The sequence below is a fragment of the Mirounga leonina genome, unplaced genomic scaffold (genome assembly GCF_011800145.1).
Source record: "Mirounga leonina isolate KUSES-001 unplaced genomic scaffold, KU_Mleo_1.0 Mir_104, whole genome shotgun sequence".
NCBI lineage: Eukaryota > Metazoa > Chordata > Mammalia > Carnivora > Phocidae > Mirounga > Mirounga leonina.
In genome coordinates, this window is record NW_023270231.1 from 858,682 (window position 1) to 886,049 (window position 27,368).

At 44.1% G+C, this 27,368-nt stretch overlaps 1 protein-coding gene across 1 annotated transcript in view; it reads left to right on the plus strand.

Moving 5' to 3' along the window:
* Positions 1–27,368, plus strand: part of GALNT10 (polypeptide N-acetylgalactosaminyltransferase 10) — a 218,365-nt gene that overhangs the window by 106,996 nt on the left and 84,001 nt on the right. Inside the window, exon 4 of the mRNA XM_035012753.1 lies at positions 22,670–22,836. Coding sequence (XP_034868644.1) covers positions 22,670–22,836 — 167 coding nt within the window. The remainder of the gene's footprint in view (positions 1–22,669; positions 22,837–27,368) is intronic.

Sequence of the window (27,368 nt, forward strand, 5' to 3'; positions counted from 1 at the left end):
AATCAAAAGAAAGCTTTGGTGGCTATATGAGTATCAGTTGAAGTAGAATTCAGAACAAAGAATATTGCGGATAAAGAAGGTGGTTTCATAATTTAATAAAGGGGTCCTTCATCAAGAGAACATAGCAACCCTAAATGTTTATGTACCTCATAAGAGAGCTTCAAAATACATGAAGCAAAAACTCATGGAAGTACAAAGAGAAATAGACATTGCCACAATTATGAGATTTCAACACTCTTCTCTCAAAAATTGATAGAACAATTAGACAGAAAGTCAGCAAGGATGTAGTAGACTTGAACAGCGTTATCCACCAGCATGACCCAACTGACATTTATAGAACACTCTATCCAGTAACAGCAGAATGTACATTCTTTGGAAGTGCATACAGAACATTTTCCAAGATAGATCATATTCTGGGTTAGAAAGCAAGTCTCCATAAATTTAAAAAGATTCAAGTGATATAAGTTTAAAAGGATTCAAGTGTTTTCTGACCACAGTGAAATTAATTTAGAAGCCAATAACAGAACAGTGTCTTAAAATTTCCAAATGTTTGGAAACTGTGTAATTCATGTATGAATAATAGATGGGTCAAAGAAGAAATCAAAAGGAAGATTAGAAATGTTTTGAACTGAATGGTAATGCAAACAGCATATCAGAACTTGTGGGGTGACACTAAAGCAATACTTATGGGTAAATTTGTGGCGTTCAGTGCTTATATTAGAAAAGAAAAATGGTCTCAAATTGATGACATCAGCTTCTACTTTAAGATACTAGAAAAATAAGAGCAAGTTAATCCAAAATAAGCAGAAGAAAGGAAATAAAAAAAGATCAAAACAGAGATCAATAAAGTAGAAAATAGAAAAACAATAGGGAAAAAATCAATGAAACCAAAAGCTGACTCTGCAACGGTCAATTAAATGGATTAACTTCTAACCAGACTGCTACAGAGAAAAAGAAGACACATATTACCAATATCAGGAATGAGGGAGGTGATAGAACGATAGATGCTGTTAACTATTAAGAGAATAATAAAGGAGTATTCTGAACAACTTTATGTCTGTAAATTCAGCAACTTAGATGAAATAATAAATTCCTTGAAGGGCACAAACTACCAAAGCTCACGCAAAAAGAAATGATTAACCAGAATAGTCCAAATTGATAATATAGTTAAGAACCTCCCCACAAAGAAAACTCTAAGCCCAGATGGGTTCACTGGTGAATTCTTAAGAAAAAAAAAAATTTAAGAAATAATGCAAAGTCACAAACAATGAATCATGGAACACTACATCAAAAACTAATGATGTAATGTATGGTGATTAACATAACATAATAAAATTTAAAAAAAAAGAGTGGAGTACTTTCCAACTCATTGTGAACTCAGCATTACCCTGATACCAAAGCAAGACAAAGATATGGCAGGAAAATGGTATTACAGACCAGCATCCCTCATGAGCAGGTTGCGCAGGTGCTGTTACTGTTTTCATCGTCATCACTCACTTTTTTCAGATCAGCAAATAGAAGAATCAAAATGGGGGAGGGAGAGTGACCTGTGGCCAAAGTCACACAGGTGCACCCTGGGCAGAGTTACAGCTGGAATCCAGTTGGAAATGGATTTGTTGTGGTGGTTTGCCAACCATTGCAGTATCCAAAACACCCAGATAAAAGGGCAAGGAATTGGAAAGAGGGAGACCCCTGAAGGGAAATGGCTCTGTGGGCCCAGGAGAGCTGGTGGCGCTGAGGTCTTTCCTATTCAGGGCTGACCCCCTTCCCCCCATGATAGTGTGGCCTTGATGATGCCGAGGCCTTGAGAACTAGGAAAGCTTGATGTTTATAGATATCCCCAGAAACAGAAGCAGAACCTTCTCAAATGGTGATGTACACCTGAGCAAGAAAGGCCAGGGATGTAACAAGAATTGAGCTTTCCTGACCCAGAAGACGTTGCCAGCTATGCATTTATGTTGGGGACCCTGGGGGCCAAAGGAAGCAGTTGGCGAGCTGCCGCCTCTGTTCTTGGGCTCCTGCCCTGCATGGCCACCTGTGCATGTACCCAGGGCTAATTAAATCAGGAACTTAATCTAAAGTAACTGTGTTTGTATTAGGGGCTTCTTTCCCTCCTCCACCTCCAGTCTGTAGCCCACCTAAAATATAGCTAGCCCCTACTCATTTATACCAAAAGGATCAAGTGTCAGTTCCTGCCTTAAGGAGATCTCAAGCCTATTAGTCATCTCATACTGTCTCTGCAAGTCATTCATTCATTCATTCATTCATTCATTCATTCAACAAATATTTATCATGTGCCTACCATGTATGCTTATTGTGTGGGCTAGTCCCTGGGGAAACAGCAATGAACAAAATAAGCAAAATTTCCTTCTTTCCTGGAGTTTACATTCTACTGGGCGGAGGAGGTCATAAACAAATAAAGGTATTATTTTTTCAGATGGTAATAAATGGATATAAGAAACATAAAGAGGCAGAGTAAGGGGTAGAGGAAGTGATGGGAATGGATGGATTTTATTTCAGTGATGGGGGAGGCCTCTCTAATAAGATGACATATGAACAGAGATACAAAGAAATGAGGGGCCCCCACGGCAATTAACTAGGGGAAGAACTCTGTAGGCAGAGGAAACAAGTAAGTGCAAAGGCCCTGGGGCCATGATGGTTGGCCTGTGGAGCCCAATGAGCCAGGAGGAAAGTGATGGGAAGCAAGGCTGGAGAGATGTCAGGGCTGCATGGAGCTTTGGCTTTTACCAAAGGGAGTGAGATGGGAAGCACCAGAGAGTTTTGAGCAGGGAGCAACATAATCTGGTTTTCCTTTTCAGAGGATCACTTCCGTCGCTATGTTAAGAACAGACTGTAGGCGGCCAACGGTGGAAGCGGGGAAAGCAGTTGGGAGTTGATCACAGCCAGGCAGAGAAGAGTGGCAGTGACTCAGACCGCGGTGGCAGAGAAGTAGCAGAGAAGCAGTGACCACATTCTAGATAGACTTTGAAGGTGGAGATGACAGGTTTACTTATAGACAATATGGATATGAAAAGAAGAGAAGAGACGGAGATAATGCCAAGGTTTTTGGCCAGAGCAGCTGGGAAGATGGAGTTGCCATTTACAGAAACAAAGGCTTTGAGAAGAGCAGATTTGGGGAAAACGAAGATTTTTAGTTCTGTCAAGTTCAAGACATCATTAAACATCCAAATGACGAGGTCAAGTCGGCCGTTTAGTAAATGATGCCATTTATGTTGTGAAAAGTGGAAATGGTGACAGGATCCTTTTCTGAGTTGCTCTGGTTTGGTTTGGTTTGGTTTTAAGATTTTATTTATTTATTTGACAGAGAGAGAGAGAGCACAAGTAGGCAGAGCGGCAGGCAGAGAGAGCGGGAGAAGCAGACTCTCCACTGAGCAGGGAGCTGGATGTGGGGCTCAATCCCAGGACCCTGGGATCATGACCTGAGCCGAAGGCAGACGCTTAACCGACTGAGCCACCCAGGCGCCCCTGAGTTGCTGTGTTTTTATTGTGGTTTTAATTAACTTGCTGTCCTTGAATAGCAAGACATGCCTGAGGCATAATGGATAGTATATCTAGAAGTGATCCAGGATCAGCTGTGGGCTGTGGCGTGGCGTGCAGGACAATGGAGCTTGTGTGCTGCATGCGGGTCATGGCAGGGGCCGTGCATACCTCCTCCCACCCTCTGCAATGGGACTGAAGGGCCGGAGTCTGCACCCAGCCCTGTCCCATCCGCCACAGTGCTGCGAGGTTGGTCAGACCCTCTGTGGAACAGCGACAGGCTTGGAAGACATATTTAGTATGTACTTTTACAGTTTTTACGCTTTTTCTCATGAGTTGTGTGCCGGAGTAAGCTTGCTTGACAGTTCGTAATGGAGAACTTCGGTCTAAGATTAGCACCCTCGAGATGCGCAGTCTAGGAGGGATGAGGACCCCCTAGTTTGGCAGGCTGGTAGCTAGGCAGGTGTGTAGGTAGGGGCAGGAAGATAGAAAGAAGGGCTGTAGCCTGCGTGATTTGTGAGCTGAGAAAGGAAAAAGTCCAGATTTCTTTGGCACATCACTGATTTTTCAGGAGGCTTAAATCAGTTCTCTGAAATTGCATGACTCCCTTCTGAACAGTGGTGTTTCTTTCAAGACAATAGTTATTGATCCATCAGACCTAATATCGAGATTTAAAGTTGCTCATAAGCCTTAAAATGGCAGCTAATAAAATCTCTCAAATTGACTTCTTTTCTGTAATTTTAAAAACAGATTTCAGTGAATTCAGCCCTTGGGTTGAAATTACAGAGATAGCTAGCTTGTAAGCAAAAATGGCTGCCTGTCAACTAAAAAATCAAATGGGCATACATCCCCTACAATTTATGCTAGGCAAAAACCACTTGACATCCACATGAGCTGATGTGTGGTTTCTCTTCTTTTATCATTTCTGCAGACCAATGCATTTTCTGAATCTTCTAGAAATGGATGCTGTGTTCTCCATGAATAATAACAATGTTTCTCATTTATCAAGTGCTAATGTGCCAAACGTGGAGTTGAGCACTTCACCAGCCTCATTTTACTTCTTCCAACTTTGAGGTTTTGCATTGTATTTTTTTCCTTTATGTTTCAACACTGTTTCCTCATTTACAAAAACACTACAACACTTTGTGATTCCAGCCTCTCTGAAATTGTTTGTATCTCACGGGGATCACTAGCTCAGATGCACAAACTGGACCTCAGATAAGCTCAGCCAGCAGAGAGCAGGGAAGACTCAAACCTAGATCCAAGCATATGCTCTTTCTGCTGCCTCACACACAGACCAAGACCCCTTCCTTGCAGAGGAGAGAGATGTTTTTAAATTCTAATCCTTTGTGCATGAAGGTTCTTGGACCAGGCATGGCAAGCAGGATTGGTGAGATAAATATAAATAGACACAACCAACAGATGACTCAGGTTGCATTTCACTCACCGTGCTGAAGGTAATATATGCTTGTCCAGGAGCAGACAGATAACACTCAGTAAGATTGGTTACAGAGTTGGGTTTGATTTCTAAGTGGTGCTGGCCTCTAAAGGGTTTAAGGAAAAAGAGAATGATAGCTATGAGTTAAGGCAATGATCATTTCTCTCCCTTCATTAAGATGGCATCCAGGGCAGCATGGTGGTAAGACCAGCAGAAGAGCTCAGCGGAGCAGCGCTGTTAAATAGACTAGGACAGGGGTGCCTGGGTGGCTCAGTTGTTAAGCATCTGCCTTCAGCTCAGGTCATGATCCCAGGATCCTGGAATCAAGCCCCGAGTCAGGCTCCCTGCTTAGCGGGGAGCCTGCTTCTCCCTCTCCTCCCCACTTGTGCTCTCTCTCTCTCTCCCTCTCTCTCTCGCTCTCTGTCTCACTCGCTCTCTCTCTGTCAAATAAATAAATAAATCTTTAAAAATAAATAGAATAGGACATCATTCGCTTCTGATTGTAAACCTCCTGCTCCCACCTTTCTGAGGGGAAGAAATCAGTAGTATTCCCTACTACCACCACCCACCTCCAATCCTAAACCTGCCCAGGTAGTGAATGCTAACAGTTTAGCTCTCTGTAGTTTTGTTTTCCTTTGTTTATGCAACATATATAGACAGATGAAGGGGTTCATTTTTTGTTTGCGGGTTTTGGGGTCTTTTTTTACAAAAATGTGGTTGTACTATACATATTTTATTCTACAAGTAGCTTTTTTTACTTAATATATTATGGTCATGTTTCCAAGACATTTCTAGCAGCTGTGTAATATTCCACAAGAATCTAACCTACGCTACCATTACTCTGCTGATGGGCATACAGATTGTTTCTTCCAGTTCTCTGTCTCTAGACAGAGCAGCAACAATATCCTTGAACATATCTTTACATTTTTGCTTTTTCTTTTTTCCTCTTTCATGAATCATCAAGAATCTTGTTATTGAAGCCCATTTCCTCCTAATGATGTTTACCCAGCAGTTGGCATTTGCCCGGGATCTGAAGTGTGGTCCTTCTGATGGTTATTTCCTGCTGCTAGTTCCGGGTACCTTGACCTCACATTCCATATCCGTATCGATTAACCAGAGTTCTTCCCACTGTCAGCCTGTGTTGAAAGTTGGAGCATGTGGACTACATTGGGTGTTACATGTGTGGAAGGACCAACTTTATCATGTGGGACAGCTGTGTAAAGAAACCGTTGGATTTTGCTGTGTACTTTTAAAAATTTTTTGTTGTTGTTTTCATAACTGTCTTAAAACTAGATACGGTCAGAACGAAGGGCTTTCCAAAATGTGAGTTCAAAAGGGAAGGAAAAGATAGCACAAACCAAGATCCCTTAAATACTGCTTGTATCTGAAGTCTGGTGCAGGTTAGGGGGTGCCACGCCGGTGATGAATGGACGGTGCAGGGTGCATAAGTAATAATAAACCTTTGCAATTCTCTGAGCTGTCTGTTGAGGAGAGGAAAGAGGAGGTGGGTGCAGCTGGCTTCTGGCAAAGCCTCCCTGAATGGAAAAGGACCTTCATAAAGACGTCAGCCTTGGTGCATGTTGTCACACTAATCTTCTGGCTCCTCTGATTCCAGCCAGACTGTTAAAGAGAAAGCCAACACCTATCCCATCCCCCGGAGAGGTGTAGAGAAGGGCTGGGAGCCAAGCCCCAGCTGAGGAGGGAAGGCTTGCTGTCGGGATGTGTCAGGAGAGGGCCCAGATCTGCATCTGGAGGAAGGAGAGGTGGGCAGGAGCTTTTCACACTCTGCCCACTAAGACCCAGTTTCTTCCTTTTGTTCCAGAGCCTGGAGCTATTTGTAACTTCCTCTTAGCTTCTTAGTGGCTCCAGAGCCCATTGGACATAGTCTTACTGAGAATGTTTTATTATAAGGGACTATCCTTTATATAAAATAGAGAGGGAAAAACACTAGAATACTGAATTTAAATCATTTACCGAAAAATGACCTACACTGGAAACTCACATTTATGAGCCAGATGCTGTACCAGGTGTATTCACCTGTAGGACCTCTTTCGTTCCTTGTGACAACCTCAATAGGAAGGAATTATATCCCCATTTTAGCCAAGTGGAAACTGAGGCTTAGGGACGCTGTGATGTTCCCAAGGTGACCCCCTGCTAAATGACGGATGTGGGATTTGGACCCAGATCTAAGTGTCTCTTCAGGCCATGCCACTTCCCTCACCATACCTGCTGTTACCACTTTAGGAAGTACCCTTTCTCTCAGGCTACTATTTGAGATAATCCGTATGTCATCTCACTCTGTGACTCTGGAAAAGTTCCTCCCCATGCTGGGCCTCAGTTTCCTCATCTATAAAACAAGGAGTGCAAACAAGGTGAACTTCAGGCCCTTCCAGCCTTCCTATTCAGTGATTCTCATTGGCTTTTCATGCTGAAGCTATGCAGTAGTTGGCCTTCTTCCTCAACCCAAGGAGATCCTGGCTTCTGCCACCCCCAAGACACACAAACCAACTCCCAAAAGCCCATCTGGTCAGCGGAAAACCCAAAACTATCATCTGTTTGGCAGAGAAAGGTATGTTGATTTGACTCCCATGAGAAGGTGCTAAAAATGGTGCACCTATTTCTAGAAGAAGATTGTTTACCTAAGAGGACAAACACTGGGAGTTTTATTTTTTAAGATTTTATTTATTTGACAGAGAGAGACACAGCGAGAAAGGGAACACAAGCAGAGGAAGTGGGAGACAGAGAAGCAGGCTTCCCGCGGAGCAGAGAGCCCCATGCGGGGCTTGATCCCAGGACCCTGGGATCATGACCTGAGCTGAAGGTGGACGCCTAATGACTGAGCCACCCAGGCGCCCCATACTGGGAGTTTTAAACAACAGAGCACTCCACAAGGATTTTTTCAAATGATCATTCCTTTATAAAAACACACACAACTCGCCCTTATATTCACTGAACAACAATTCGCTATATAGTGTATAGAGCACAGTGGTGATAAAACCCCACAGGCTCTGGGTAATTGCTCATGATGCCATGGTGGCCCGGGTGGCGCAGACTGGTAGGGCATCGCTAATCGTGTGGAACAATACAATGTGCCCCAGCAGCCTCAAGTGTCTGTGACCTGGAAGTCTCGATTTTCATGTTAGCATTATTTCTGGAGTTTACAAATCTTAATTCTATAAAGGTCCATTCTTTTCAAAATAATAAAGAAAAAATAAGGACACTTCATCCAGCTCAAGTACAACTTTTGGATGCTTGTTTTTGTTTTTCTTTTCTGAGAATGGACTTGGGAATAGGATGGACTCCTTGGCCGCAAGGTTACTTTGATGGGGCAGTCCCCTGCAAGGAGGCAGGGACAATAAAGGGAAAAGGAAATGTAGCTAGTTGGAATGTGGGAAAAACCAGCGAGGCTCTCTAGGAGGAGGATGTGGAACCAAGGCATAGCCAGGCCTCCCAGTGCCTGAAATGGGCAGATCTTTCCAAGTCCGGCTACCAGAGTCTCTTATGACACACTCAACAGCAGAAATTTCTGGATCCCATCAATCAAGAGGCCTTGGCTCTTCTCTGTGTAGCTCTGTGTCTGCTTCCCTCTTAACTCTGGGACTCCCTTTCCATACATCAGGTGCATCTCCAAGAAAGAGAAAGATAATTTGATTGGCCTGGTGTACCCCATTTAGGCACATTTCTTGCTAGGCTATTGACCACTGGCAAGTTGTTGCATTGGCTGCCCTTGGGTCAGGGCTCTGCCCCTGCCCCCCAGCACCATCATGGCCAGGGAAAGTGGGTCATCAGGGCCCACCCAGGACTCCTTCCTCAGCCTTCCTCAGGCATAGAAGGCATGGCCAACTAGGATTGACCTGATCAGCACAGGTGTTTCTTTTTGGACCAAGGTGGCACTTGATGCACCCTTATGTTTGCAGAGCATCAAGATGTTCCTGTCCTATTCCTTCTCAGCTCATACCTGCAAGTCCATTTTCTTTTAAAGATTTTATTTATTTGAGAGAGAGCTTGAGTGAGCATGAGCGGGAGCGAGGGGCAGAGGGAGAAGCAGGCTCCTCGCTGAGCAGGGAGCCCAACATGGGACTCGATCCCAGGACCCCGAGATCATGACCTGAGCTGAAGGCAGACGCTTAACCAACTGAGCCACCCAGGCACCCCTGCAAGTCCATTTTAAAAAGGAGGAAACTGAGGCCGATTTTTTTTTTAATTTTTTTATTAACATATAATGTATTATTTGTTTCAGGGGTACAGGTCTGTGATTCATCAGTCTTACACAATTCACAGTGCTCACCATAGTATAACTCCCCGATGTCCATCACCCAGTCACCCCATCCCTCCCACCCCACCCCCACTCCAGCAACCATCAGTTTGTTTCCTGAGATTAAGAGTCTGTTTTGGTTTGTCTTCCTCTCTGGTTTCATCTTGTTTCATTTTCCCCTCCCTTCCCCTATCTATGATCCTCTGTCTTATTTCTCAAAATCCTCATATCAGTGAGATCATATGATACTTAGCTTTCTCTATTGACTTCTTTCACTTAGCATAATACCCTCTGGTTCCATCCACATCATTGCAAATGGCAAGATTCCATTTTTTTTTGATGGCTGCATAATATTCCATTGTATATATACACCACATCTTCTTTATCCATTCATCTGTTGATGGACATCTAGGCTCTTTCCATTATTTGGCTATTCTGGACACTGCTGCTATAAACATTGGGGTGCATGTGCCCCTTCGGATCACTACATTTGTAACTTTGGGGTAAATACCCAGTAGTGCAGTTGCTAGGTCGTAGGGTAGCTCTATTTTCAACTTTTTGAGGAACTTCCATACTGTTTTGCAGAGTGGCTGCACCAGCTTGCATTCCCAGCAACAGTGTAAGAGGGTTCCCCTTTCTCCGCATCCCCGCCAACATCTGTCGTTTCCTGACTTGTTAATTTTAGCCATTCTGACTGATGTGAGGTGGTATCTCATTGAGGTTTTGATTTGGATTTCCCTGATGCCAAGCAATGTTGAGTACTTTTTCATGTGTCTGTTGGCCATTTGGATGTCTTCTTGGGCAGAAAGGTCTATTCATATCTTCTGCCCATTTCTTGATTGGATTAGTTGTTCTCTGGGTGTTGAGTTTGATAAGTTCTTTATAGATTTTGGATACTAGCCCTTTATCTGATATGTCATTTGCAGATACCTTCTCCCATTCTGTTGGTTGTCTTTTGGTTTTGTTGACTGTTTCCTTTGCTGTGCAAAAGCTTTTTATCTTGATGAAGTCCCAATAGTTCATTTTTGCCCTTGCTTCCCTTGCCTTTGGTGATGTTTCCAGGAAGAAGTTGCTGCTGAGGTCGAAGAGGTTGCTGCCTGTGTTCTCCTCTAGGATTTTGGTGGACTCCTGTCTCACATTTAGGTCTTTCATCCATTTTGAGTCTATTTTTGTGTGTGGTGTAAGGAAATGGTCCAGTTTCATTCTTCTGCATGTGGCTGTCCAATTTTCCCAACAACATTTGTTGAAGAGACGGTCTTTTTTCCACTGGACCTTCTTTCCTGCTTTGTCGAAGATTAGTTGACCATAGAGTTGAGGGTCCATTTCTGGGCTCTCTATTCTGTTCCATTGATCTATTTGTCTGTTTTTCTGCCAGTACCATACTGTCTTGATGATTACAAATTTGTAATAGAGCTTGAAGTCTGGAATTGTGATGCCACCAGCTTTGCTTTTCTTTTTCAACATTCCTCTGGCTATTCGGGGTCTTTTCTAGTTCCATACAAATTGTAGGATTATTTGTTCCATTTCTTTGAAAAAAGTTGATGGTGTTTTGATAGGGATTTCATTAAATGTGTAGATTGCTCTAGGTAGCATAGACATTTTCACAATATTTGTTCTTCCAATCCATGAGCATGGAACGTTTTTCCATTTCTTTGTGTCTTCCTCAATTTCTTTCATGAGTATTTTATAGTTTTCTGAGTAACAGATTCCTTGCCTCTTTGGTTAGATTTATTCCTAGGTATCTTATGGATTTGAGTGCAGTTGTAAATGGGATTGACTCCTTAATTTCTCTTTCTTCTGTCTTGTTGTTGGTGTATAGGAATGCCACTGACTTCTGTGCATTGATTTTATATTCTGCCACTTTACTGAATTCCTGTATGAGTTCTAGCAGTTTGGGGGTGGAGTCTTTTGGGTTTTCCACATAAAGTATAATATCATCTGCAAAGAGTGAGAGTTCGACTTCTTCTTTGCTGATTCGGATGCCTTTTATTTCTTTTTGTTGTCTGATGGCTGAGGCTAGGACTTCTAGTACTATGTTGAATAGCAGTGGTGATAGTGGACATCCCTGCCGTGTTCCTGACCTTAGGGGGAAAGCTCTCAGTTTTTCCCCATTGAGAATGATACTCGCTATGGGTTTTTCATAGATGGCTTTTATGATATTGAGGTATGTACCCTCTATCCCTACACTGTGAAGAGTTTTAATCAAGAAAGGATGCTGTACTTTGTCAAATGCTTTTTCTGCATCTATTGAGAGGATCATATGGTTCTTGTTCTTTTTTTTATTAATGTATCACACTGATTTGCGGATGTTGAACCAACCTTGCAGCCCAGGGAGAAATCCCGCTTGGTCGTGGTGAATAATCCTTTTAATGTACTGTTGGATCCTATTGGCTAGTATTTTGGTGAGAATTTTTGCATCCATGTTCATCAGGGATATTGGTCTGTAATTCTCCTTTTTGATGGGGTCTTTGTCTGGTTTTGGGATCAATGCTGGCTGAGGCCCATTTTAAAGAGGAAGAAACTGAGGCTTGCAGAGGTTTGTTAACTTGCCTGGGGTTATGCAACTAGTAGTTGGTCGTTTCAGTTCCACATCCATACAAACTACTTCTGATAAATGTGAACAAACATTGAATGAATGGACATCAGCTAGCATATTGAAAGCATCCACATTCCTACTAGTGGTAGTTTTTATGCTGAAGTTCATTGAAACTTCCAGAGACCTACTTCTTTAGGCTGCATGGTCCAGCCACCCACAGACCTGCCAAAGCCCCCAGGTAGCACTTGGAACATGACAGCAGACACCAGCTCCTTGAAACCTTTATGATTTGGATTTATTCTTTACATCCAGAGTTTCCAAAGACTTTCCTCTTTGTGGTGTGACTAAACTGAAGAGCCAGCCCCCACTCCCAGTCCAGTAGCTGCTGGCCATGTAGGCTGGGATCTCCATGCAACCTCAGTAAGCCTCACCTCCATACTTGGAAAACAAAAGGGTTGGACTAGGCCCTTCCAACTCCAGTTCAACCCAGCAACCATTAATCACCCACTCCCTGTTGGCAAGGCGCAGGGCTGGGCATGAGAATACGTTACTCCTAAGGCCTTCACACTTTGTCTTTCTAGGCCATTTTCATTCTGCTCTCCCCTCACAGCCTCATGCAGGGAGGCAGGAAAAATTATCATAATTTATTACTGCTTATTTGTCTGCCCCCCCCCCCCATTCAACTCTATCCCTTAGGGACAATGACTCGTTCCTCACCAGTATAATCCCAGGGTTTAGCATAGTATCTGTCACATAGTAGGTGCTCAGTAAACATTTCTTGAATACATATGATTGAGGGAGTGAGCAATTGTGAATTTTTGAGCCATGAGCTGGCTAAAGCCTGAGGTACCAAGAATGGGATGCATGTCTACAAGAGCACAACTCTTACTTAGGCCTTACTAAAGCCCTGTGCCTTTCTCTGGAACGTCCACCCCTAATTCCAAGAGAATTTAAATCAGGAGCATTCTTTTGCTATGAGTTCTCTCCACATTTACCCATCTCCAAGGACAGAGCTAGCCACTCCCTCCATGTGGCTGTTTTAAATGTACAGTCTCACCTAGTTATCATGACGTTCTCATGGTATTACCATCCCCATTTCACAGATAAGAAACTGAGGCTCAGCAAGTATGGAAACCTACCCCTGGGTCTTGTGGCTGCAGAGTGGCAGAGTCAGGATTTGAATCCAGAGTGAGAGCACTTTTGCTCCCTTAGACACATACAACATCAGGTTTGTTCAATTGACTTGCTGGGTCTGTGGATGGTGTCCTGTGCTAGGGAATTAAATGTCTTTTGTAATTCCCTGCAAAATGATTGGATTGTTCTATCCAAAGTTGACTCGGAGAGAAGATTTTTGAAATGCTTCCCTTTGATTTTGACTTCCTTTCTTTCATATTCTAGTGCTCCAGCATTAAGCCCTGATGGGGCATCTTAAGGGCCAGTATATTAGATTTATCTTTGTGTCCCAAGAGCTCAGAATCCTTTGGTGAATATTAAATCGGGGGCTGCTCAGCCACAGATGGGCTCAGTTACCTCCCGGGCATCCCACTGCTTCCCACCCTCACAATAGCCCTCTCAGCCCAGCCCCTTTCTCCCAGTCAGTGATAAGCAGAACTCTGCAGTGGGAGACAGAGGCTGCCCCCTGAAGATCAGAGGTGCCTCCTGGGGGACCATTTCTGCCTCTGTCCTTCAGAAACCATCCTTAGTTCCAAAACAGATTCATTTGATTGAGAGGGCTTAGAGATGATCCAGTTATAACAGCAAGGATTCTTTTAGTGACGAGTGACAGAGACCTAACTCAGACTGGCTTAAGAAAATTTATTGACTCACATAACTGAAAAGGCCAAGAGCAGAGCTTGGCTTCAGCTATACCTGGATCCGAGTCCCTAAATGATGCCAGTAGGAACCTCTCTCCAACTCTTGGCTCTATTTTCTACTCTGTTAAATTCATTTTAAGACAGAGAGCACACATGGTGGCCCCAGACAGACCAGACTTATATCAATATTTCAGCAGAAAAGAGCAGATCTCTCTCTTAGCCAAGATGTCCTCTGATTTACAGATGCCCATCCCCAAACTGTCACTGTGGTTGGAGAGATGGAGTGTTCTGATTGGCTGAGCCAGGCTCCCTTGCCCATCCTCAAGGCAGTGCAAGGACCTCCCCCTGAGCCCTATAGAATTGAGGGGTGGAAGATTCCTCAAGGAAAATTGGGATGCTATTACCAAAGAAGGAAAAAGAATACAAAGCAAGTGCCTGAGACTTGCTTATTGCATCTCTACCTGAGATCCAGCAAGAAGAGGGGGCTTGGATTATTGCATGGCAGAGCAGAAACTAGAAGACAGGTTGTCAAGCTCCTACTTAGTTCCCTCAATTTTTGTCTTTTATCTCTTCATTCTTCTTTTTGCCTGTACAATTAATATCATTGCTACATTATCTATATAAAAGTATTAATATGTATAAAGGGCAGATGGGTTTTCAATCCAGGCTTTCACTCTCACCAGCTGTTCGACCTCAGGCAAGTTACTTAGCTTTTCTGTGCTTGGTTTCCTCCTCTTTGTAATGGGAGTAGTGATAGTCTCTACCTCGAAAAGAGCATTGTTAATCAAATAAAATGACTCTGTGCATATAAAGCACTTAGAACGATGCCAGACATAATGGAGATTCTTTTTCTTTTTTTTTTTTTTTTTTTTTTTTTATTTTTTTTGCGAGAGAGAGAATGAGAGACAGCATGAGAGGGGGAGGGTCAGAGGGAGAAGCAGGCTCCCTGCCGAGCAGGGAGCCCGATGCGGGACTCGATCCAGGGACTCCAGGATCATGACCTGAGCCGAAGGCAGTCGCTTAACCAACTGAGCCACCCAGGCGCCCCATAATGGAGATTCTTAACAGATATTTTCAGTTGTCATCATTATCATCTTCCACCTTATTTTTCACTGCTTATCGGTATTCCCTAGTTTGTATTTAAGCTTTCCCTATTGATGGACGTTCACTTTGTTTCTCCTCTTTTCACTGTTTCCCAGGGGGTCAGGGAACACCGCTGGTCATACCCTTTGTCCTCACACTGTGCATGTGTGACTGTTGAGGCGGGACCTCCTCAGACCGCGAACCAGGTGATGACGGACATGCCTGTGTGAGGGGCCGCCTGCTCTTCACTCTGGTCTAGCTGTAAGGGCCAAAACTCCACAGGCGCCTCTTTTATGGTGCCATCGGGGGCCAGAAATATTGAGGCAAGAGGGCATCACCATTGAGTGGGTTTGCTGTGTGCCATGTCGTAGAAACAAATACATGTTCAGAGAAGGGTGCAGAGGAATACATTCCCTAAATGTTTAGCAGAGGTCAGCCCCAAGTGTCAGGATGTTGCTGTTGTTACCAGTTGTTCATTAGCCTTTCTGTGCTTTTTAGACTTTTATCCCGAGCAGTTACCACTTTTGTCATCAAGAAAAACATTGTGGTATTTTTTTATTCAAGTATAATTAGCATACAGTGTTTTATCAATTCCAGGTTCACAATATAGTGATTTAACAGTTCTCTACATGACCCATTGCTCATCACGATAAGCGTACTCTTCATCCCTATCACCTATTTCACCCACCTGCACCCACCTCCCCTCTGATAACCTTGGTTTGTTCTCTATAGTTAAGAGTCTGTTCTCTGTCTCCTTTTATTATTGTTGGCTTGTTTTGTTTCTTAAAACCCACATATGGATGAAAATGTATGATATGTCTTTCTCTGACTTGTTTCACTCAGGATTTTACTCTCTAGGTCCATCTCTGTTGTTGCAAGTGGCAAGATCTCATTCCTTATTATGGCTGAATGATATAACATTGTTTATCAGTGGGCACTTGGGTTGCTTCCATATCTTAGCTATTGTAAATAATGCTGCAGTAAACATAGGGCATATATCTTTTCCATTTAGTGTTTTTGTTTTCTTTGGGTAAATACTCAGTAGTGGAATTCCTGGATCATACGGTAATTCTATTTTTAATTTTGGGAGGAACCTCCATACTGTTTTCCAGAGTGGTCTCACCAGTTTGCATTCCCACCAGCAGTACAAGAGGGTTACTTTTTCTCCACATCCTTGCCAACACTTCTTATTCCTTTGTGTTTTCTATTTCAGCCATTCCAACAGGTGTAAAGTGATGCTCAACATCAGTAATCATCGGGGAAATGCAAATTAAAACCACATATGCAAATGAGATATCATTTTACACCTGTCAGAATGGCTAAAATAAGTGTTATTTTAAATAAATACTATCTAGATTTGAGTCCTGGATCTAAGTCCCTTACCTGTCTGGGCCCTGTTGTCCTTCTGTGGAAAATGAGATTAGTACTCTCTGCTTCTCCTCCCTCCCTAGGGTTGGTACAGATTAAAGCAGAGAGAAGTACAAGTGCTCTGGAAACCATCAGGCACAATGAACCATGGGAAGACAGAGTTGTTATTGTCTGGTCATGGCCGAACCCAGCCTCCTTACATTGGGAATATTGTGCCCTAATTTCCCTTCCTGGAGACCACATTCTCTGTGGCCACTTTCTACAGGCATCGGGCACAGGGATGCCTCATGTTTATCACACACCTAAGAACTGGGCATAACTCCACCATCCAGTGGTGAAATCTCAAGACACAACATGCAGACGGGTCTTAAAGAGGACTGCTAAGATGGGGGTGTCAGTGGGGGCAGGGGCCTTCTGTTTCTTCCCTGCCATCCCCAGGCCTCCTCTTCCTGCTGGTATCTGAGACCTCATAAGAAGAGGAAAGATGGGGCTTTTTGCATGAGTTCCCCTACAGGAAGGTGGCTGTGGGCAGGTCTGTGGCATCACACTTCCTGCTGGATTCTGGAGAGATTGATTTCAGCATGTCAGACAATTTTTTATTTAAACAAAGAGCCTCTACTAAGCTGGAACCCAGCTAATGACTAGTGCCCATGGCAAAAGTCAAAGTGTTGTTGTGTGTTTATTTAGTAAGTAAATGAGCGGATGGATAGAGGAGGGAGAAAAAGACTAGTCCCGAGGCCCCCTAAAAGAGGTGCATGTTCAAGGCTATGATCCAAGCTGAGCCTTTCATTTGAGTTCTGAATAATCTGCAATTCCATGATTGAATCAAATTAGAAGTGAATTTAGTCTATTGTGGCACTGCCTATTTCCCTTAATATGTGATGGTGTTTGTGTGTCTGCTGGCAGACTGTGGGGCCCAGCCTGGGGTTTGAGAGAGCCAGGCCTCTCTGTGGGGTAATAGCTCTATTATATTTCGCCCCATGGACTCCAGGCAGCTTATTACTGCTAACAGCCCCCCCTAACCCTGCTTCAGTCGAACGAGCCTCCTGTGAAATTGGATGGAAGGCAGGAACTTCCTTAGCAAACTAGATATCGCTCTCTTTCTTGGCCACAGAGGACCCAGCCGAGTCAAGGGAAAAGGATTTTTAAGAGAGAGGTGCTTTCGTTTATTTGCGAAAACTCACATAATGAAGTTGGAGATGGCTCCCAGAGAAAGCTAAGCTGGCTGACGTGACCAAAGGGATTAGAGGTGGGGGAAGGGCCAGAAGAGGGCTGCTGTGTGAGGCCTGGCTAGAAACCATCCAACCAGACGGAGGAGCAAGACGGGACGTGAAAGAAGTCCCAAGGTCCCAAGAGGAAAGAGACTGACTTGTCCAGCAGAACTGGACTGGCAGAATTTGGCCGGGGACAAGGGGGGTTCCTGTCCACACAGTTGGAACTGAGCTCACTGCCGGACGCCAAGGGTTCATTCCTGTCCCTGCCGCCCACCCCCAGCTTCCCTTGGTGCCTCTAGCAGAGGTAGAATTTGAAACTAAGGAGACTGGGGACCCTGACCCATTTCTCCCTAATGTTTCTTTCTGAAAATTATCAAACATACAGAGAAGTTTTTAAAGAATTGCACATTGAGCGCTCATGTTCCCACCACCTAGATTCTGCAGTTAGCATTTCTCTCCCCGTTTTATCACGTATCTGTCCACCCCTCTCTCCATCTGTCAATCTATTTTATTTTTTGAGATGTTTCAAAGTAGGTTGCAGAGAGCCCCTGATGCATTTTGGCAGTTGAACAGTGGATTGCAGCGGCATACAAAAGGAGACATTTTGTTGTTACATTTGTTGTTCCACATTTTCTCCAAAAAACTTCTTAACCAGTCTTGTGGAGCTAGCTCCCTCCCACGATGCCTTTTACTTGTGGGCTGTCAGTTTCAAAGGTCTCCAGGGGCCTAGGAGGCAATGTAAGGGAGTGAAACAACTCTGGTGTAAGGCTGAGGGGACCCAGAGAGTGCCTGTTCCATGGAGAGGGGTGTCCACTGTCAACTCCAACCCACTGCTGCCATGTGAGACTCATGAGAATTTTTTGTGAAATCTTCTACTTTTGAAGTGTTTGCAAATAATGTTTACAGACTGGGCAAAGGGTATCAAAGATGACTTTTGTGTATGAGTTTTCTGCAGCTGCCTTGGCAGATTACCATAAACTTAGCAGTTTAAACAACACGAAGTTATTCTTAACAGTTCCGCAAGTCAGAAGTCCAACATGGGCTAAAATCGAGGTGTTGGCCAGGCTTCATTCCCTTCTGAGGGCCCTGGGGAATCTTGCTTATCTGGGTTATTGGCAGACTGGTTATGAAAATTGAAACTCTGTTTTCCTGTTGGCCATCAACTGAGGATCATTCCCAGATTCTAAAGGCCGCCCACTTTCCTTGGCTTATGACCCCCTTCCTCCATCTTCAAAGCCAGCAATAGTGAGTTGAGTCCCTCTCACACTTCTCTTCTCTACTCCCTCCTTCTCATCTCTCTGAGCCAGCCAGAAAGGTTCTCTACCTTTAAGGACACTTGTAGTTACATTGGACCTACTTGGGTAATCCAGGCTTCTCAAACTCATCTCAAGGTTCTTAACCTTAATGACATTTGCAAAGTCCCTTTGCCATGTAAGATAACATATTCATAGCTTCTGGGGATTAAGGCTTAGATATCTTTGGGCTGCTACTCTGCCTACCATACCTGGCTTCTGACTGGAGACAAAGTAGACAGTTTTGACATTCCCCCTGGGCCTGCCTGGTCCTCAGATCCTATCTTCTGGGCCCTGGGAAAATCCTTAATATCGCTAATGAAATATACCCCACAGACAAAAAGAAGTGAAGGACAAAAGGAATCTCAAATTTTATAAAATCAGATTGTTAACAATGATATTGGAATTGCTTTTCTGAAGCAATTATATATATTATAGGAAAAAACAAATAAGTAACAATGTTAAGAACCTAGATTTTTAGTGAAAGAGATAAAATAGATAAAACCAGACAAAGACATCACAAGAAAACTATAGACCAATATCCATTTTGAATGTAGATGCAGAAATCCTCAACAAAATACTAGCAAACCAAATTCAGCAATATATAAGAAGGATTATACACCATGACCAAGTAGGGTTTATCCTAGGAAGGCAAGGTTGGTTCAACATATGGAAATCAATCAATATAATACACTTTATTAATAGAATAGAGGAACAAAACCCATATGATCATTCCAGTAGATGCAGAAAAAGCATTTGACAAAATCCAACACTTTTCCATTATAAAAACATTCAACAAAGGAGGAATATAAGGGAACTTCAGCAAGTTGATAAAGAACATCTATGAACAACCAACATTAACATTATATTTGTTGATGAAAGATTGCAAGCGTTTCCTTCTAAGACCAGGAACAAAATAAGGGTGTCTGCTCTTGCCACTTCTATTCAACATTATACTGGAGTTTCTAGCCAAAGCAATTAGACAAGAAAAAGAAATAAAAGGCATCTAGCTTGGAAAAAGTGAAACTCTCTATTTGCTCATGACATTGTCTTATATAGAGAAAATCCTGAGGAATACATACATACACAAAATTAGAACTAATAAGCGAGTTCAGCAAGTTGCAGGATACAAGTTCAATATACAAAAATCAATCACATTTCTATACATTAGTAAGAACAATCTAAAAAGGAAATCCATATTTACTAGACATTTCTCCAGAGAAGATATACAAATGGCCATTAAGTATTTGAAAATATACTCAACATTATTAGTCATTAGGAAAATGCAAATCAAACCAAATGAGATACCACCTCACACCCACTAGGATGGCTATAATCAAAAGGATGGATGATAACAAGAGTTGGTCAACATGTGGGGAATTTGGAACCCTCATAGGTTGCTAGTGGGAGTGTAAAATGTTCTTGCCACTTTGGAAAACAGTTTGGCTGTTCTTCGAAGAGTTAAATATGGAGTTATCATATGCCCCAGCAGTTCTACTCCTTGGTATATATACCCAAGAGAACTAAAAACATGTCTACACAAAAACTTAAACATGAATGTTTGTACCAGCATTATTCATAATAGCCAAAAGGTAGAAACAACTCAAATGTCAATCAATTGATGAATACATAGATAAAATATGGTATATCCATACATTGGAATATTATTCAGCCATAAAAAGAATGAAGTCCTGATACATGCTACAACATGGATGAACCTTAAAGAGATATTCATTGAAAGAAGCCAGACAGAAAAGGCTACATATTATATGATTCCATTTACATAAAATGTGCAGGATAGGAAAACCAATGGAAACAGAAAGCAAATTAGTAGTTACTAAGGACTGAGGGGAGGGATAAGGGGGAGTGACTACTAATGGATATGAAGTTTATTTTAGGGGCAATGACAATGTTCTGGAATTAGATAGTGGTGTTGGTTGTACAACTTTATGAGTATATTAAAAACTACTGAATTATACACTTTAAAGGGGTGCATCTTATGTTGAATTTTACGGTATATAAATCATATCTCAATTAAAAGGACATGCAATATAAAATTAAGGTTCAGTAAAACTCTGTAGTCCTATCTATGAAATATTAAACTTCAGCATGAACTCAGGATGCATGCATTGAAATATATTTCTAGCTCTGGGGCACCTGGGTGGCTCAGTCAGTTAAGGGTCTGCTTTCAGCTCAGGTCATGATCTCAGGGTCCTGGGATTGAGCCCCATATCGGGCTCCCTGCTTAGCGGGGAGTTTGCTTAGCTCCCGGCCCCTCCCCCCTCTTGTGCTCTCTCTTTCTCTCAAATAAATAAAATCTTTTAAAAATAAATAAAATAAAATAAAGCATTTCTAGCTCTGACGACTGTAAAGGCATAGAAACCATAACCAACCCAGGAGTAATGAATGCCCTTAGCACCCGTATTGCAGTATCCAAATGGAGATCTCGATGATAATCTGGAGCCGGGGTTCCTTGGCAGAATGGCTGATCCAGGTTAGGGCAGAAAATGTACAAGTTAAGCATGGAGAATCTTTTGTAATCTTTTATCAATACTCTGTGGTCATATCCAAAAGCTAGGAGCCAACTTGAGAAGACTCTCTTGGACTCGAGATGGTATTATTTGGGAACGAATAAGAATAATAATATTTGCACTGAACTGAAACATTGATTATGTGAAAATTTATGAGTTCATAATGAAAACAAATAATTGGCCATCTTTGGAACATGGTACGGAACCAAGTCATTCTGAAAACTGACAATCAAGAATGTGTCATGTCTTGGGGCACCTGGGTGGCTCAGTCGTTAGGTGTCTGCCTTCGGCTCAGGTCATCATCCCAGGGTCCTGGGATCAAGCCCCCGCATCAGGCTCCCTGCTCCACGGGAGGCCTGCTTCTCCCTCTCCCACTCCCCCTGCTTGTGTTCCCTCTCTTACTGTATCTCTCTCTGTCAAATAAATAAAGTCTTAGGAAAAAAAAGAATGTGTCATGTCTTTCCTGTACTTTTCCTATACTTTCCTGTACCTCAACCAAATAGTTGATGTGGTGATTTTTCTTCATTATAGTATCCCAGCTAGTAAATGAAGAATGATAGAATAAGAGTATCACCATTTTGAAAACCCCTGATGAACTGAAGGATTTAGGCATTGATCATCAGTGGCCACCAACATCACAAAAGGAAAGACCACTGAAGAGTATGTGTTTCCTATAGGAGGCTCACACCACTATAAAGAGGTTGCCAGAATATCTCACTGAATTAGGCCAAGCCTCTAGACCTAGTTGCCAATTTACAGGAGCCAAGGAGGGGTGGACAGAGGAAGGTATTCAGAGACACTACAGCAATGCAAGCAGCAAAATGCAGCCTGTAGGAGATCCGACAGCTCAAATGACCCAGTTTCTTCAACAAACAAATTGTAAGGAAAAGAGAGACTTAGAAGGTGCATCAGCTAAAGGCAGCATGTGGTCTTGATCCTGATTTAAACAACTGTAAAAAGATAGCAGATCAAGGAAACTTGAACACCAACTAGATATCTGATGGTATTAAGGAACTATGTTAATTCTCTTGGGTGTTACAATGATATTAAAGGCCCACAGGGGCAGGGCCTTCCACCCCCAAGCTTACCATGGGACTGAGCAGAAGTGAAAACGTGCCCTCCGCCAGTAGAGCCCAGGGAGGGAGAGCGGAGGGGGCTGGGCCAGGGAAGCCCAGTTGATTCTTCCAAACTCAGGCATAAATGGTTTCTCCTCCATGGGTGAGGAGTGTGCGAGGGGTGAGGAGAGAGGCCAGAGCGTTACTGAAGGGCTGTCTTCCACGTGGAATCATGAGGATGGGGAACCATGTTCCTGTAGCGAGGGAGGGCACCCAACCCCAGGGCTGCTGTCATGGGTTTATAACTGCTCTTATACAGAGTCAGGGGCTTCTTGTCGTGGGTTTATAACTGCTCTTATACAGAGTCAGGGGCTGTCCACTGTGTGTGTAGGAATTGGAGACAGGACTTCGGGGTGCTAAGTGGAAGGAGGTTCTAAAGTGACTGAGGTGTCCCTGGCTTTCACTCGTTCCCAGAAGGCTAGAAAGGTGTGGCATTTGCAGTTAGCCAAACCGTGTGCTTGTGGAGTTCTCTTGGCGAGATGAGAGCTGAACCTATCATCTCCTGTCCCCTGTGTCTTCCCCTAGCTGCAATGGCAAACGCTACCTGGAGACACTCCCCAACACCAGCATCATCATCCCCTTCCACAACGAGGGCTGGTCCTCCCTCCTCCGCACCGTCCACAGCGTGCTGAACCGCTCGCCCCCGGAGCTGATCGCCGAGATTGTGCTGGTTGATGACTTCAGCGATCGAGGTAGGGCGCACCCCACCCAGCTTCCTGCCCCCCACACTCCATTCAGTGACTGGTCAAAAGGGTGGCAGGTTTTCTTCAGCAGCACCAACAGGTGGGCCACTGTTTACTGATGCTTGCTGTGTGCCTGGCCGTGACCCTGGCCCTATACACAGTATCTCATTTAGTTCTCACAACATCCCATGAAGTACATTCTGTTTTTATCCTGTTTGTATCGATGTAGAAGTGCACTAAACTGCAAATAACAGAAAACTCGATAAACAATGGCTCAAACAAGTAAGGGGGCTCATTCATTCATTCATTTCTAATAGAATCCAGGATTGGTACAGCTGCCTCAGGCTATCATCAAAGCACCAGCCTTCTCTGTTCCTGCTTCCTCATCCTCATGGTCACAAAATGGCTGCTGTACCTCTGGGAAGTCTGCCTTTCAGACAGGGAGAAGGAGGAAGGGTAAAGAGAACAAAGCCTCCCTTTTTCAAGATTTTGCCTTCTTATTCAGGAAAGACTTTTGGCCAGAACTCTGACATCCAGGCATCCCTATCTGCCAGGATGGCTAGAAATGGAAGTGTTTTGATTTGGGGCCTCTTGAAGAGAGGTAGGAAAGGGAGACGTGCATTAGAGAAGGTGTTGAGTGAGCCTTTCTCCAGTGTTTGCCACACCATTCTACTGCTGAGAAGACTGAGCTACAGCTTGCCTGCTCTGAGCGGGCTCGCGGCCGTGGTTGAACCCGACAGCCGCGGTAGGCAGGGCTGTGCTCATCTACTCTTGCCATCGAGGTACCAACCAGAGCAGGGCCCTCTCTCCTCGAGCAGGCCAGGTTCCATCCTGCCTCGGGATCTTCCCCCGCTGCTCCCTCTGCCCACACATCCTCTGGCCTCTTCCCCTGTCTGGCTCCTCACACCATCTTCCGTTAGATGCACCACCAGCCCTGCTCACTCTTCTTCGTGTGTTGTTGCGTAGTTGTGTGGCTGTTGGTTGGCCTGTTTGTTGTCAGTCCTCCTCACTAGATCATTCGTGGTCTAGAGCAGGGGATCCATAACTGTGTGTGACTTAGTGAACAAATGAACAAGGGGAGAGGAAGGAAGGAAATACGTGGCAGACACACACACACACGCGCGCGCGCGCGTGCGCGCAGCCACATGAGCAGCAGGGTCATCTTCAGCCACTGAGACAGCCGTGGCTGGGGAAGACACAGACGTTCCTTCCATGGCCGGTGCTAGCCTGTGTTTTGTGCTCAGCCTCAGGTCCCTGTCACCTGTGTTCTGAAGCATCAGCTGTCCTGGGGGTTGACCCTACACCACTTGGTAGGGTCCCTCTCTGAGTGTCATGGGGCATGAGTCCTCCAGAGGTAGAATAAACCACACATCTGCTGGATTAGAAACGAGTGTTTCTCCCTGCTCAATTAGAAAAGAATTGTAAGACCATCTAGGCTGCTGGCTTCCAGTGTGTATCTCAGAGCAGTAAGAGCCCAGGGATGCCTCACAGAACACTGTGAGCAAGAGGGTAAACCTCGCCGGTGCGGGGGCGGGGGGGGGGAGGGGTGTTGGCGGGTGTTCAGCTCCCTCTCCTGGCATGGTCTATATTTGGTTTCTGAAAAGGTATTCACTAAGAGCAGCTGCACTGCTTAAAAATGCGTGATAATCACAGATATCACTTAGCCTGCTCCTTTTACAGGTGGAAAACCCGAGGCCTGGAGCAGTGGACAGGCTTAACTAGAGCACACAGCTGGCTGGTTACAGAGGAGGGACGAGAAGCCCGTCTCTGGGCTCCTGGGGCAGCCTGTCCCTCCTCATCTCAGCTGGTTATGAGAAACATCAGCAGAAGTGCAATTCTCTTTTCTGTCCCCAAGGACACTTCTCAATAAATTACTTTTCCATTGTATTAAAGAGCAGAGTTCCTGCTATAAAGAGCTCATCATCAAAAACATCCAATCCTGGACTATAATGGTTTGTACTTCTAATATCCCAGTTTCCTCAGTGATAAAAATAACATGATGCACCCACCCCCCAATAATAAAAGAATATGGCAGTCTTGAGAAAGAAGAGGCAGATTTCATAAGAATGACATTTTCCTAGCATATCTGTTTCTCCAGAGAGCAAAAATATTGATCCAATGTGGTGCCATTGCCAGACCCTAATAAGATAGGGAAGAGAACAGATACTATCCCATTTCCCAGATGCGAATGACACCTCAGGCCCCTAATTGTTGCCCCTTTTTCTCAATGAATCAGGCGTGCAACCCAGAGACCCAACTCCTACGTCATGCCCCTCAATCCTGCACAGTAGCTGTCAGATTTCACAACCTGCATTTTTCAGAAAAGCAATCATTATTCTAGTTTCAAGAAGAAATTCTTAAGGCAGCTTTGGAAGAAAGCTTAGCAGTGATTGTTTTAAAAATGAGATTTGGGAGAAACAATTTCAGAACTATGGAGAGGCCTGTCCAAAGTACAGCAAATATGGGCCATCATAAAAGATTTCTCTGGGCCATGTGAGCAGAGGCAGTTCTCAGAGTTGAAATTTACAGATGCTAACTACAGGCTAGATTGGTGTTGCTCAGCAGAAGGCATTTTCCTCTGAAATGAGTCTCCTCCAGGCTCCTCAGGGCAACTAATTGTAATTCAGCTAAGGGTTGAGACCTCGGGTAGGAGACAAAATTGGAGTAGATGAATGCTTGAAATAAGATCCCCAGCTTTGTGCAGGCAGCACTGGGGACTAGACTGGAGGCTGATGCTGACCCCAGAATAATCCTGGCCTTGCCTGCAAATAGAGCGCTACAGAGTTTTCCAGGGGTGTCCAAAAGCTCTTCAAATGTGTGAGCTTTGCTTGAGGATTAGGAGGACATAGAGGTGTTTTTGCTCTAGTGGGAGAGAGCGATGAGGGTATAGGGGAGCAGACTTGCCTCCAGATTACACTGCCCGGATGGGAGATTGTTTATTAGAAGAAACAAGAGAGGCCTTTGTTCATTTGGTTTTTTTCTACTCCTTTTCTCCTTCTCTTCCCCACTTTCAAATAGTGTTGGTGTTGCAGAAAAACAGGATATGTAGTAATGGAAAGGGTTATTGTCCTTACCTGAATGATGATGGACTCCCTGGAATGATGAGGTACAGAAAGGAAAGGCTATGGTATGATCTCATTGACGGTATTCTCCCCAGCTCAACTCCCCATCAGGGAACAAACAAACACATGCACAGGGAATGGTTCCCTAGGAGGAAATCTTAAGCAAGTGTTTCAAGTGTTTGCAGAGGTATTGATGGATTGTTGGCAGTGATTGGTGCTGGGAGGATTATGGACATTGCTGGACCCACTGGCTCACACAAGAGAGGCCCTCACCAATGAAGCCGAAGTCAGGTCCTCTTTCCACGATGGGCTTATTAATTCTGACCTGCACTCTCATACCATGCCAGTCGTGGGGACCCATCAAGGCCATCCATTTTGCCCTGTCCTGATCTGCATTTCAACATACCACTCCTGACACTGCCCCTGAGCATATGGGTCTGTTCCTTTCTCAGCCTCCATCTGCTTCCAGGACCCCCACAACTATTGGGGTGTCCACATTCCCCACTTGCACCGTACTGTTTCAATTCTTTAACCCTGAGATTTGTACTGCGTATTTTGTTTTTCTCTACACTTCTCCTGATTTAATTCATATTCATATATTCAACAAATTTCATGAATTGACTGTACTACCTGCTGTACGAGGCGCTGGGAATGCAACAGGACTAAGACAGACTTCCCCCCAACCACTCACATCTTGAAGGGCAGACAGACGGGGTAAGGGACAATTGTAAGACCATGGAATGTGTGCCCATTGGTGGAGATCCAGGCTCTGAGGAGCACAGACAAGGTCAGGGAAGACATCGCAGAGAAAATTCCAGCTAAACTCAATCTTAAGGGATAAGTAGATACTACTCCCCAGGGCATGGGAGGGGAAGAGTGTCGGAGGCCGAGAGAACGGCGTGAGCCCAGGCTAGGAGCGAAGGAGAAAACGTTGAAGGTGCAGAAAGACCTGTTGATAACCTTATCATCTGTAGGCAATTACTATTAGCATTTAGGATTTCCCCCCCCTCAGGGTTTTTTTTTTAATAGACTGTATTTTGTAGATCAATTGTAGGTTCACTGCAAAGTTAAGCTGAAAGTGCAGAAAGTTCCCATATACCCCTCCACCCTCACCCCACACATAGCTAGCCCCCAGGCCCTTTCAGTGCTCTGCACCTGCATCAGAGTGGTCCATTGGTGACAATCGAGGGACCTATGTTGACACATCATTATCACTCCAAATATATAGTTTTATATTGGGGTTCACTCTTGGTGTTATATATTCTGTGGGTTTGGACAAATGTATGAGGACATATATCCACCATTATGGGATCATACTGAATCGGTTCACGGCCTTAGAACTCTTCTGTGCTCTGCCTGTTCATCCTTCCCTCCCCCTAGCCCCTGGCAGCCACTGACCTGCTTGCTGGCTCCATAGTTTTGCCTTTTCCAGAATGTCTAATATAACTGGAATCATTCTCTATGTAGCCTTTTCAGATT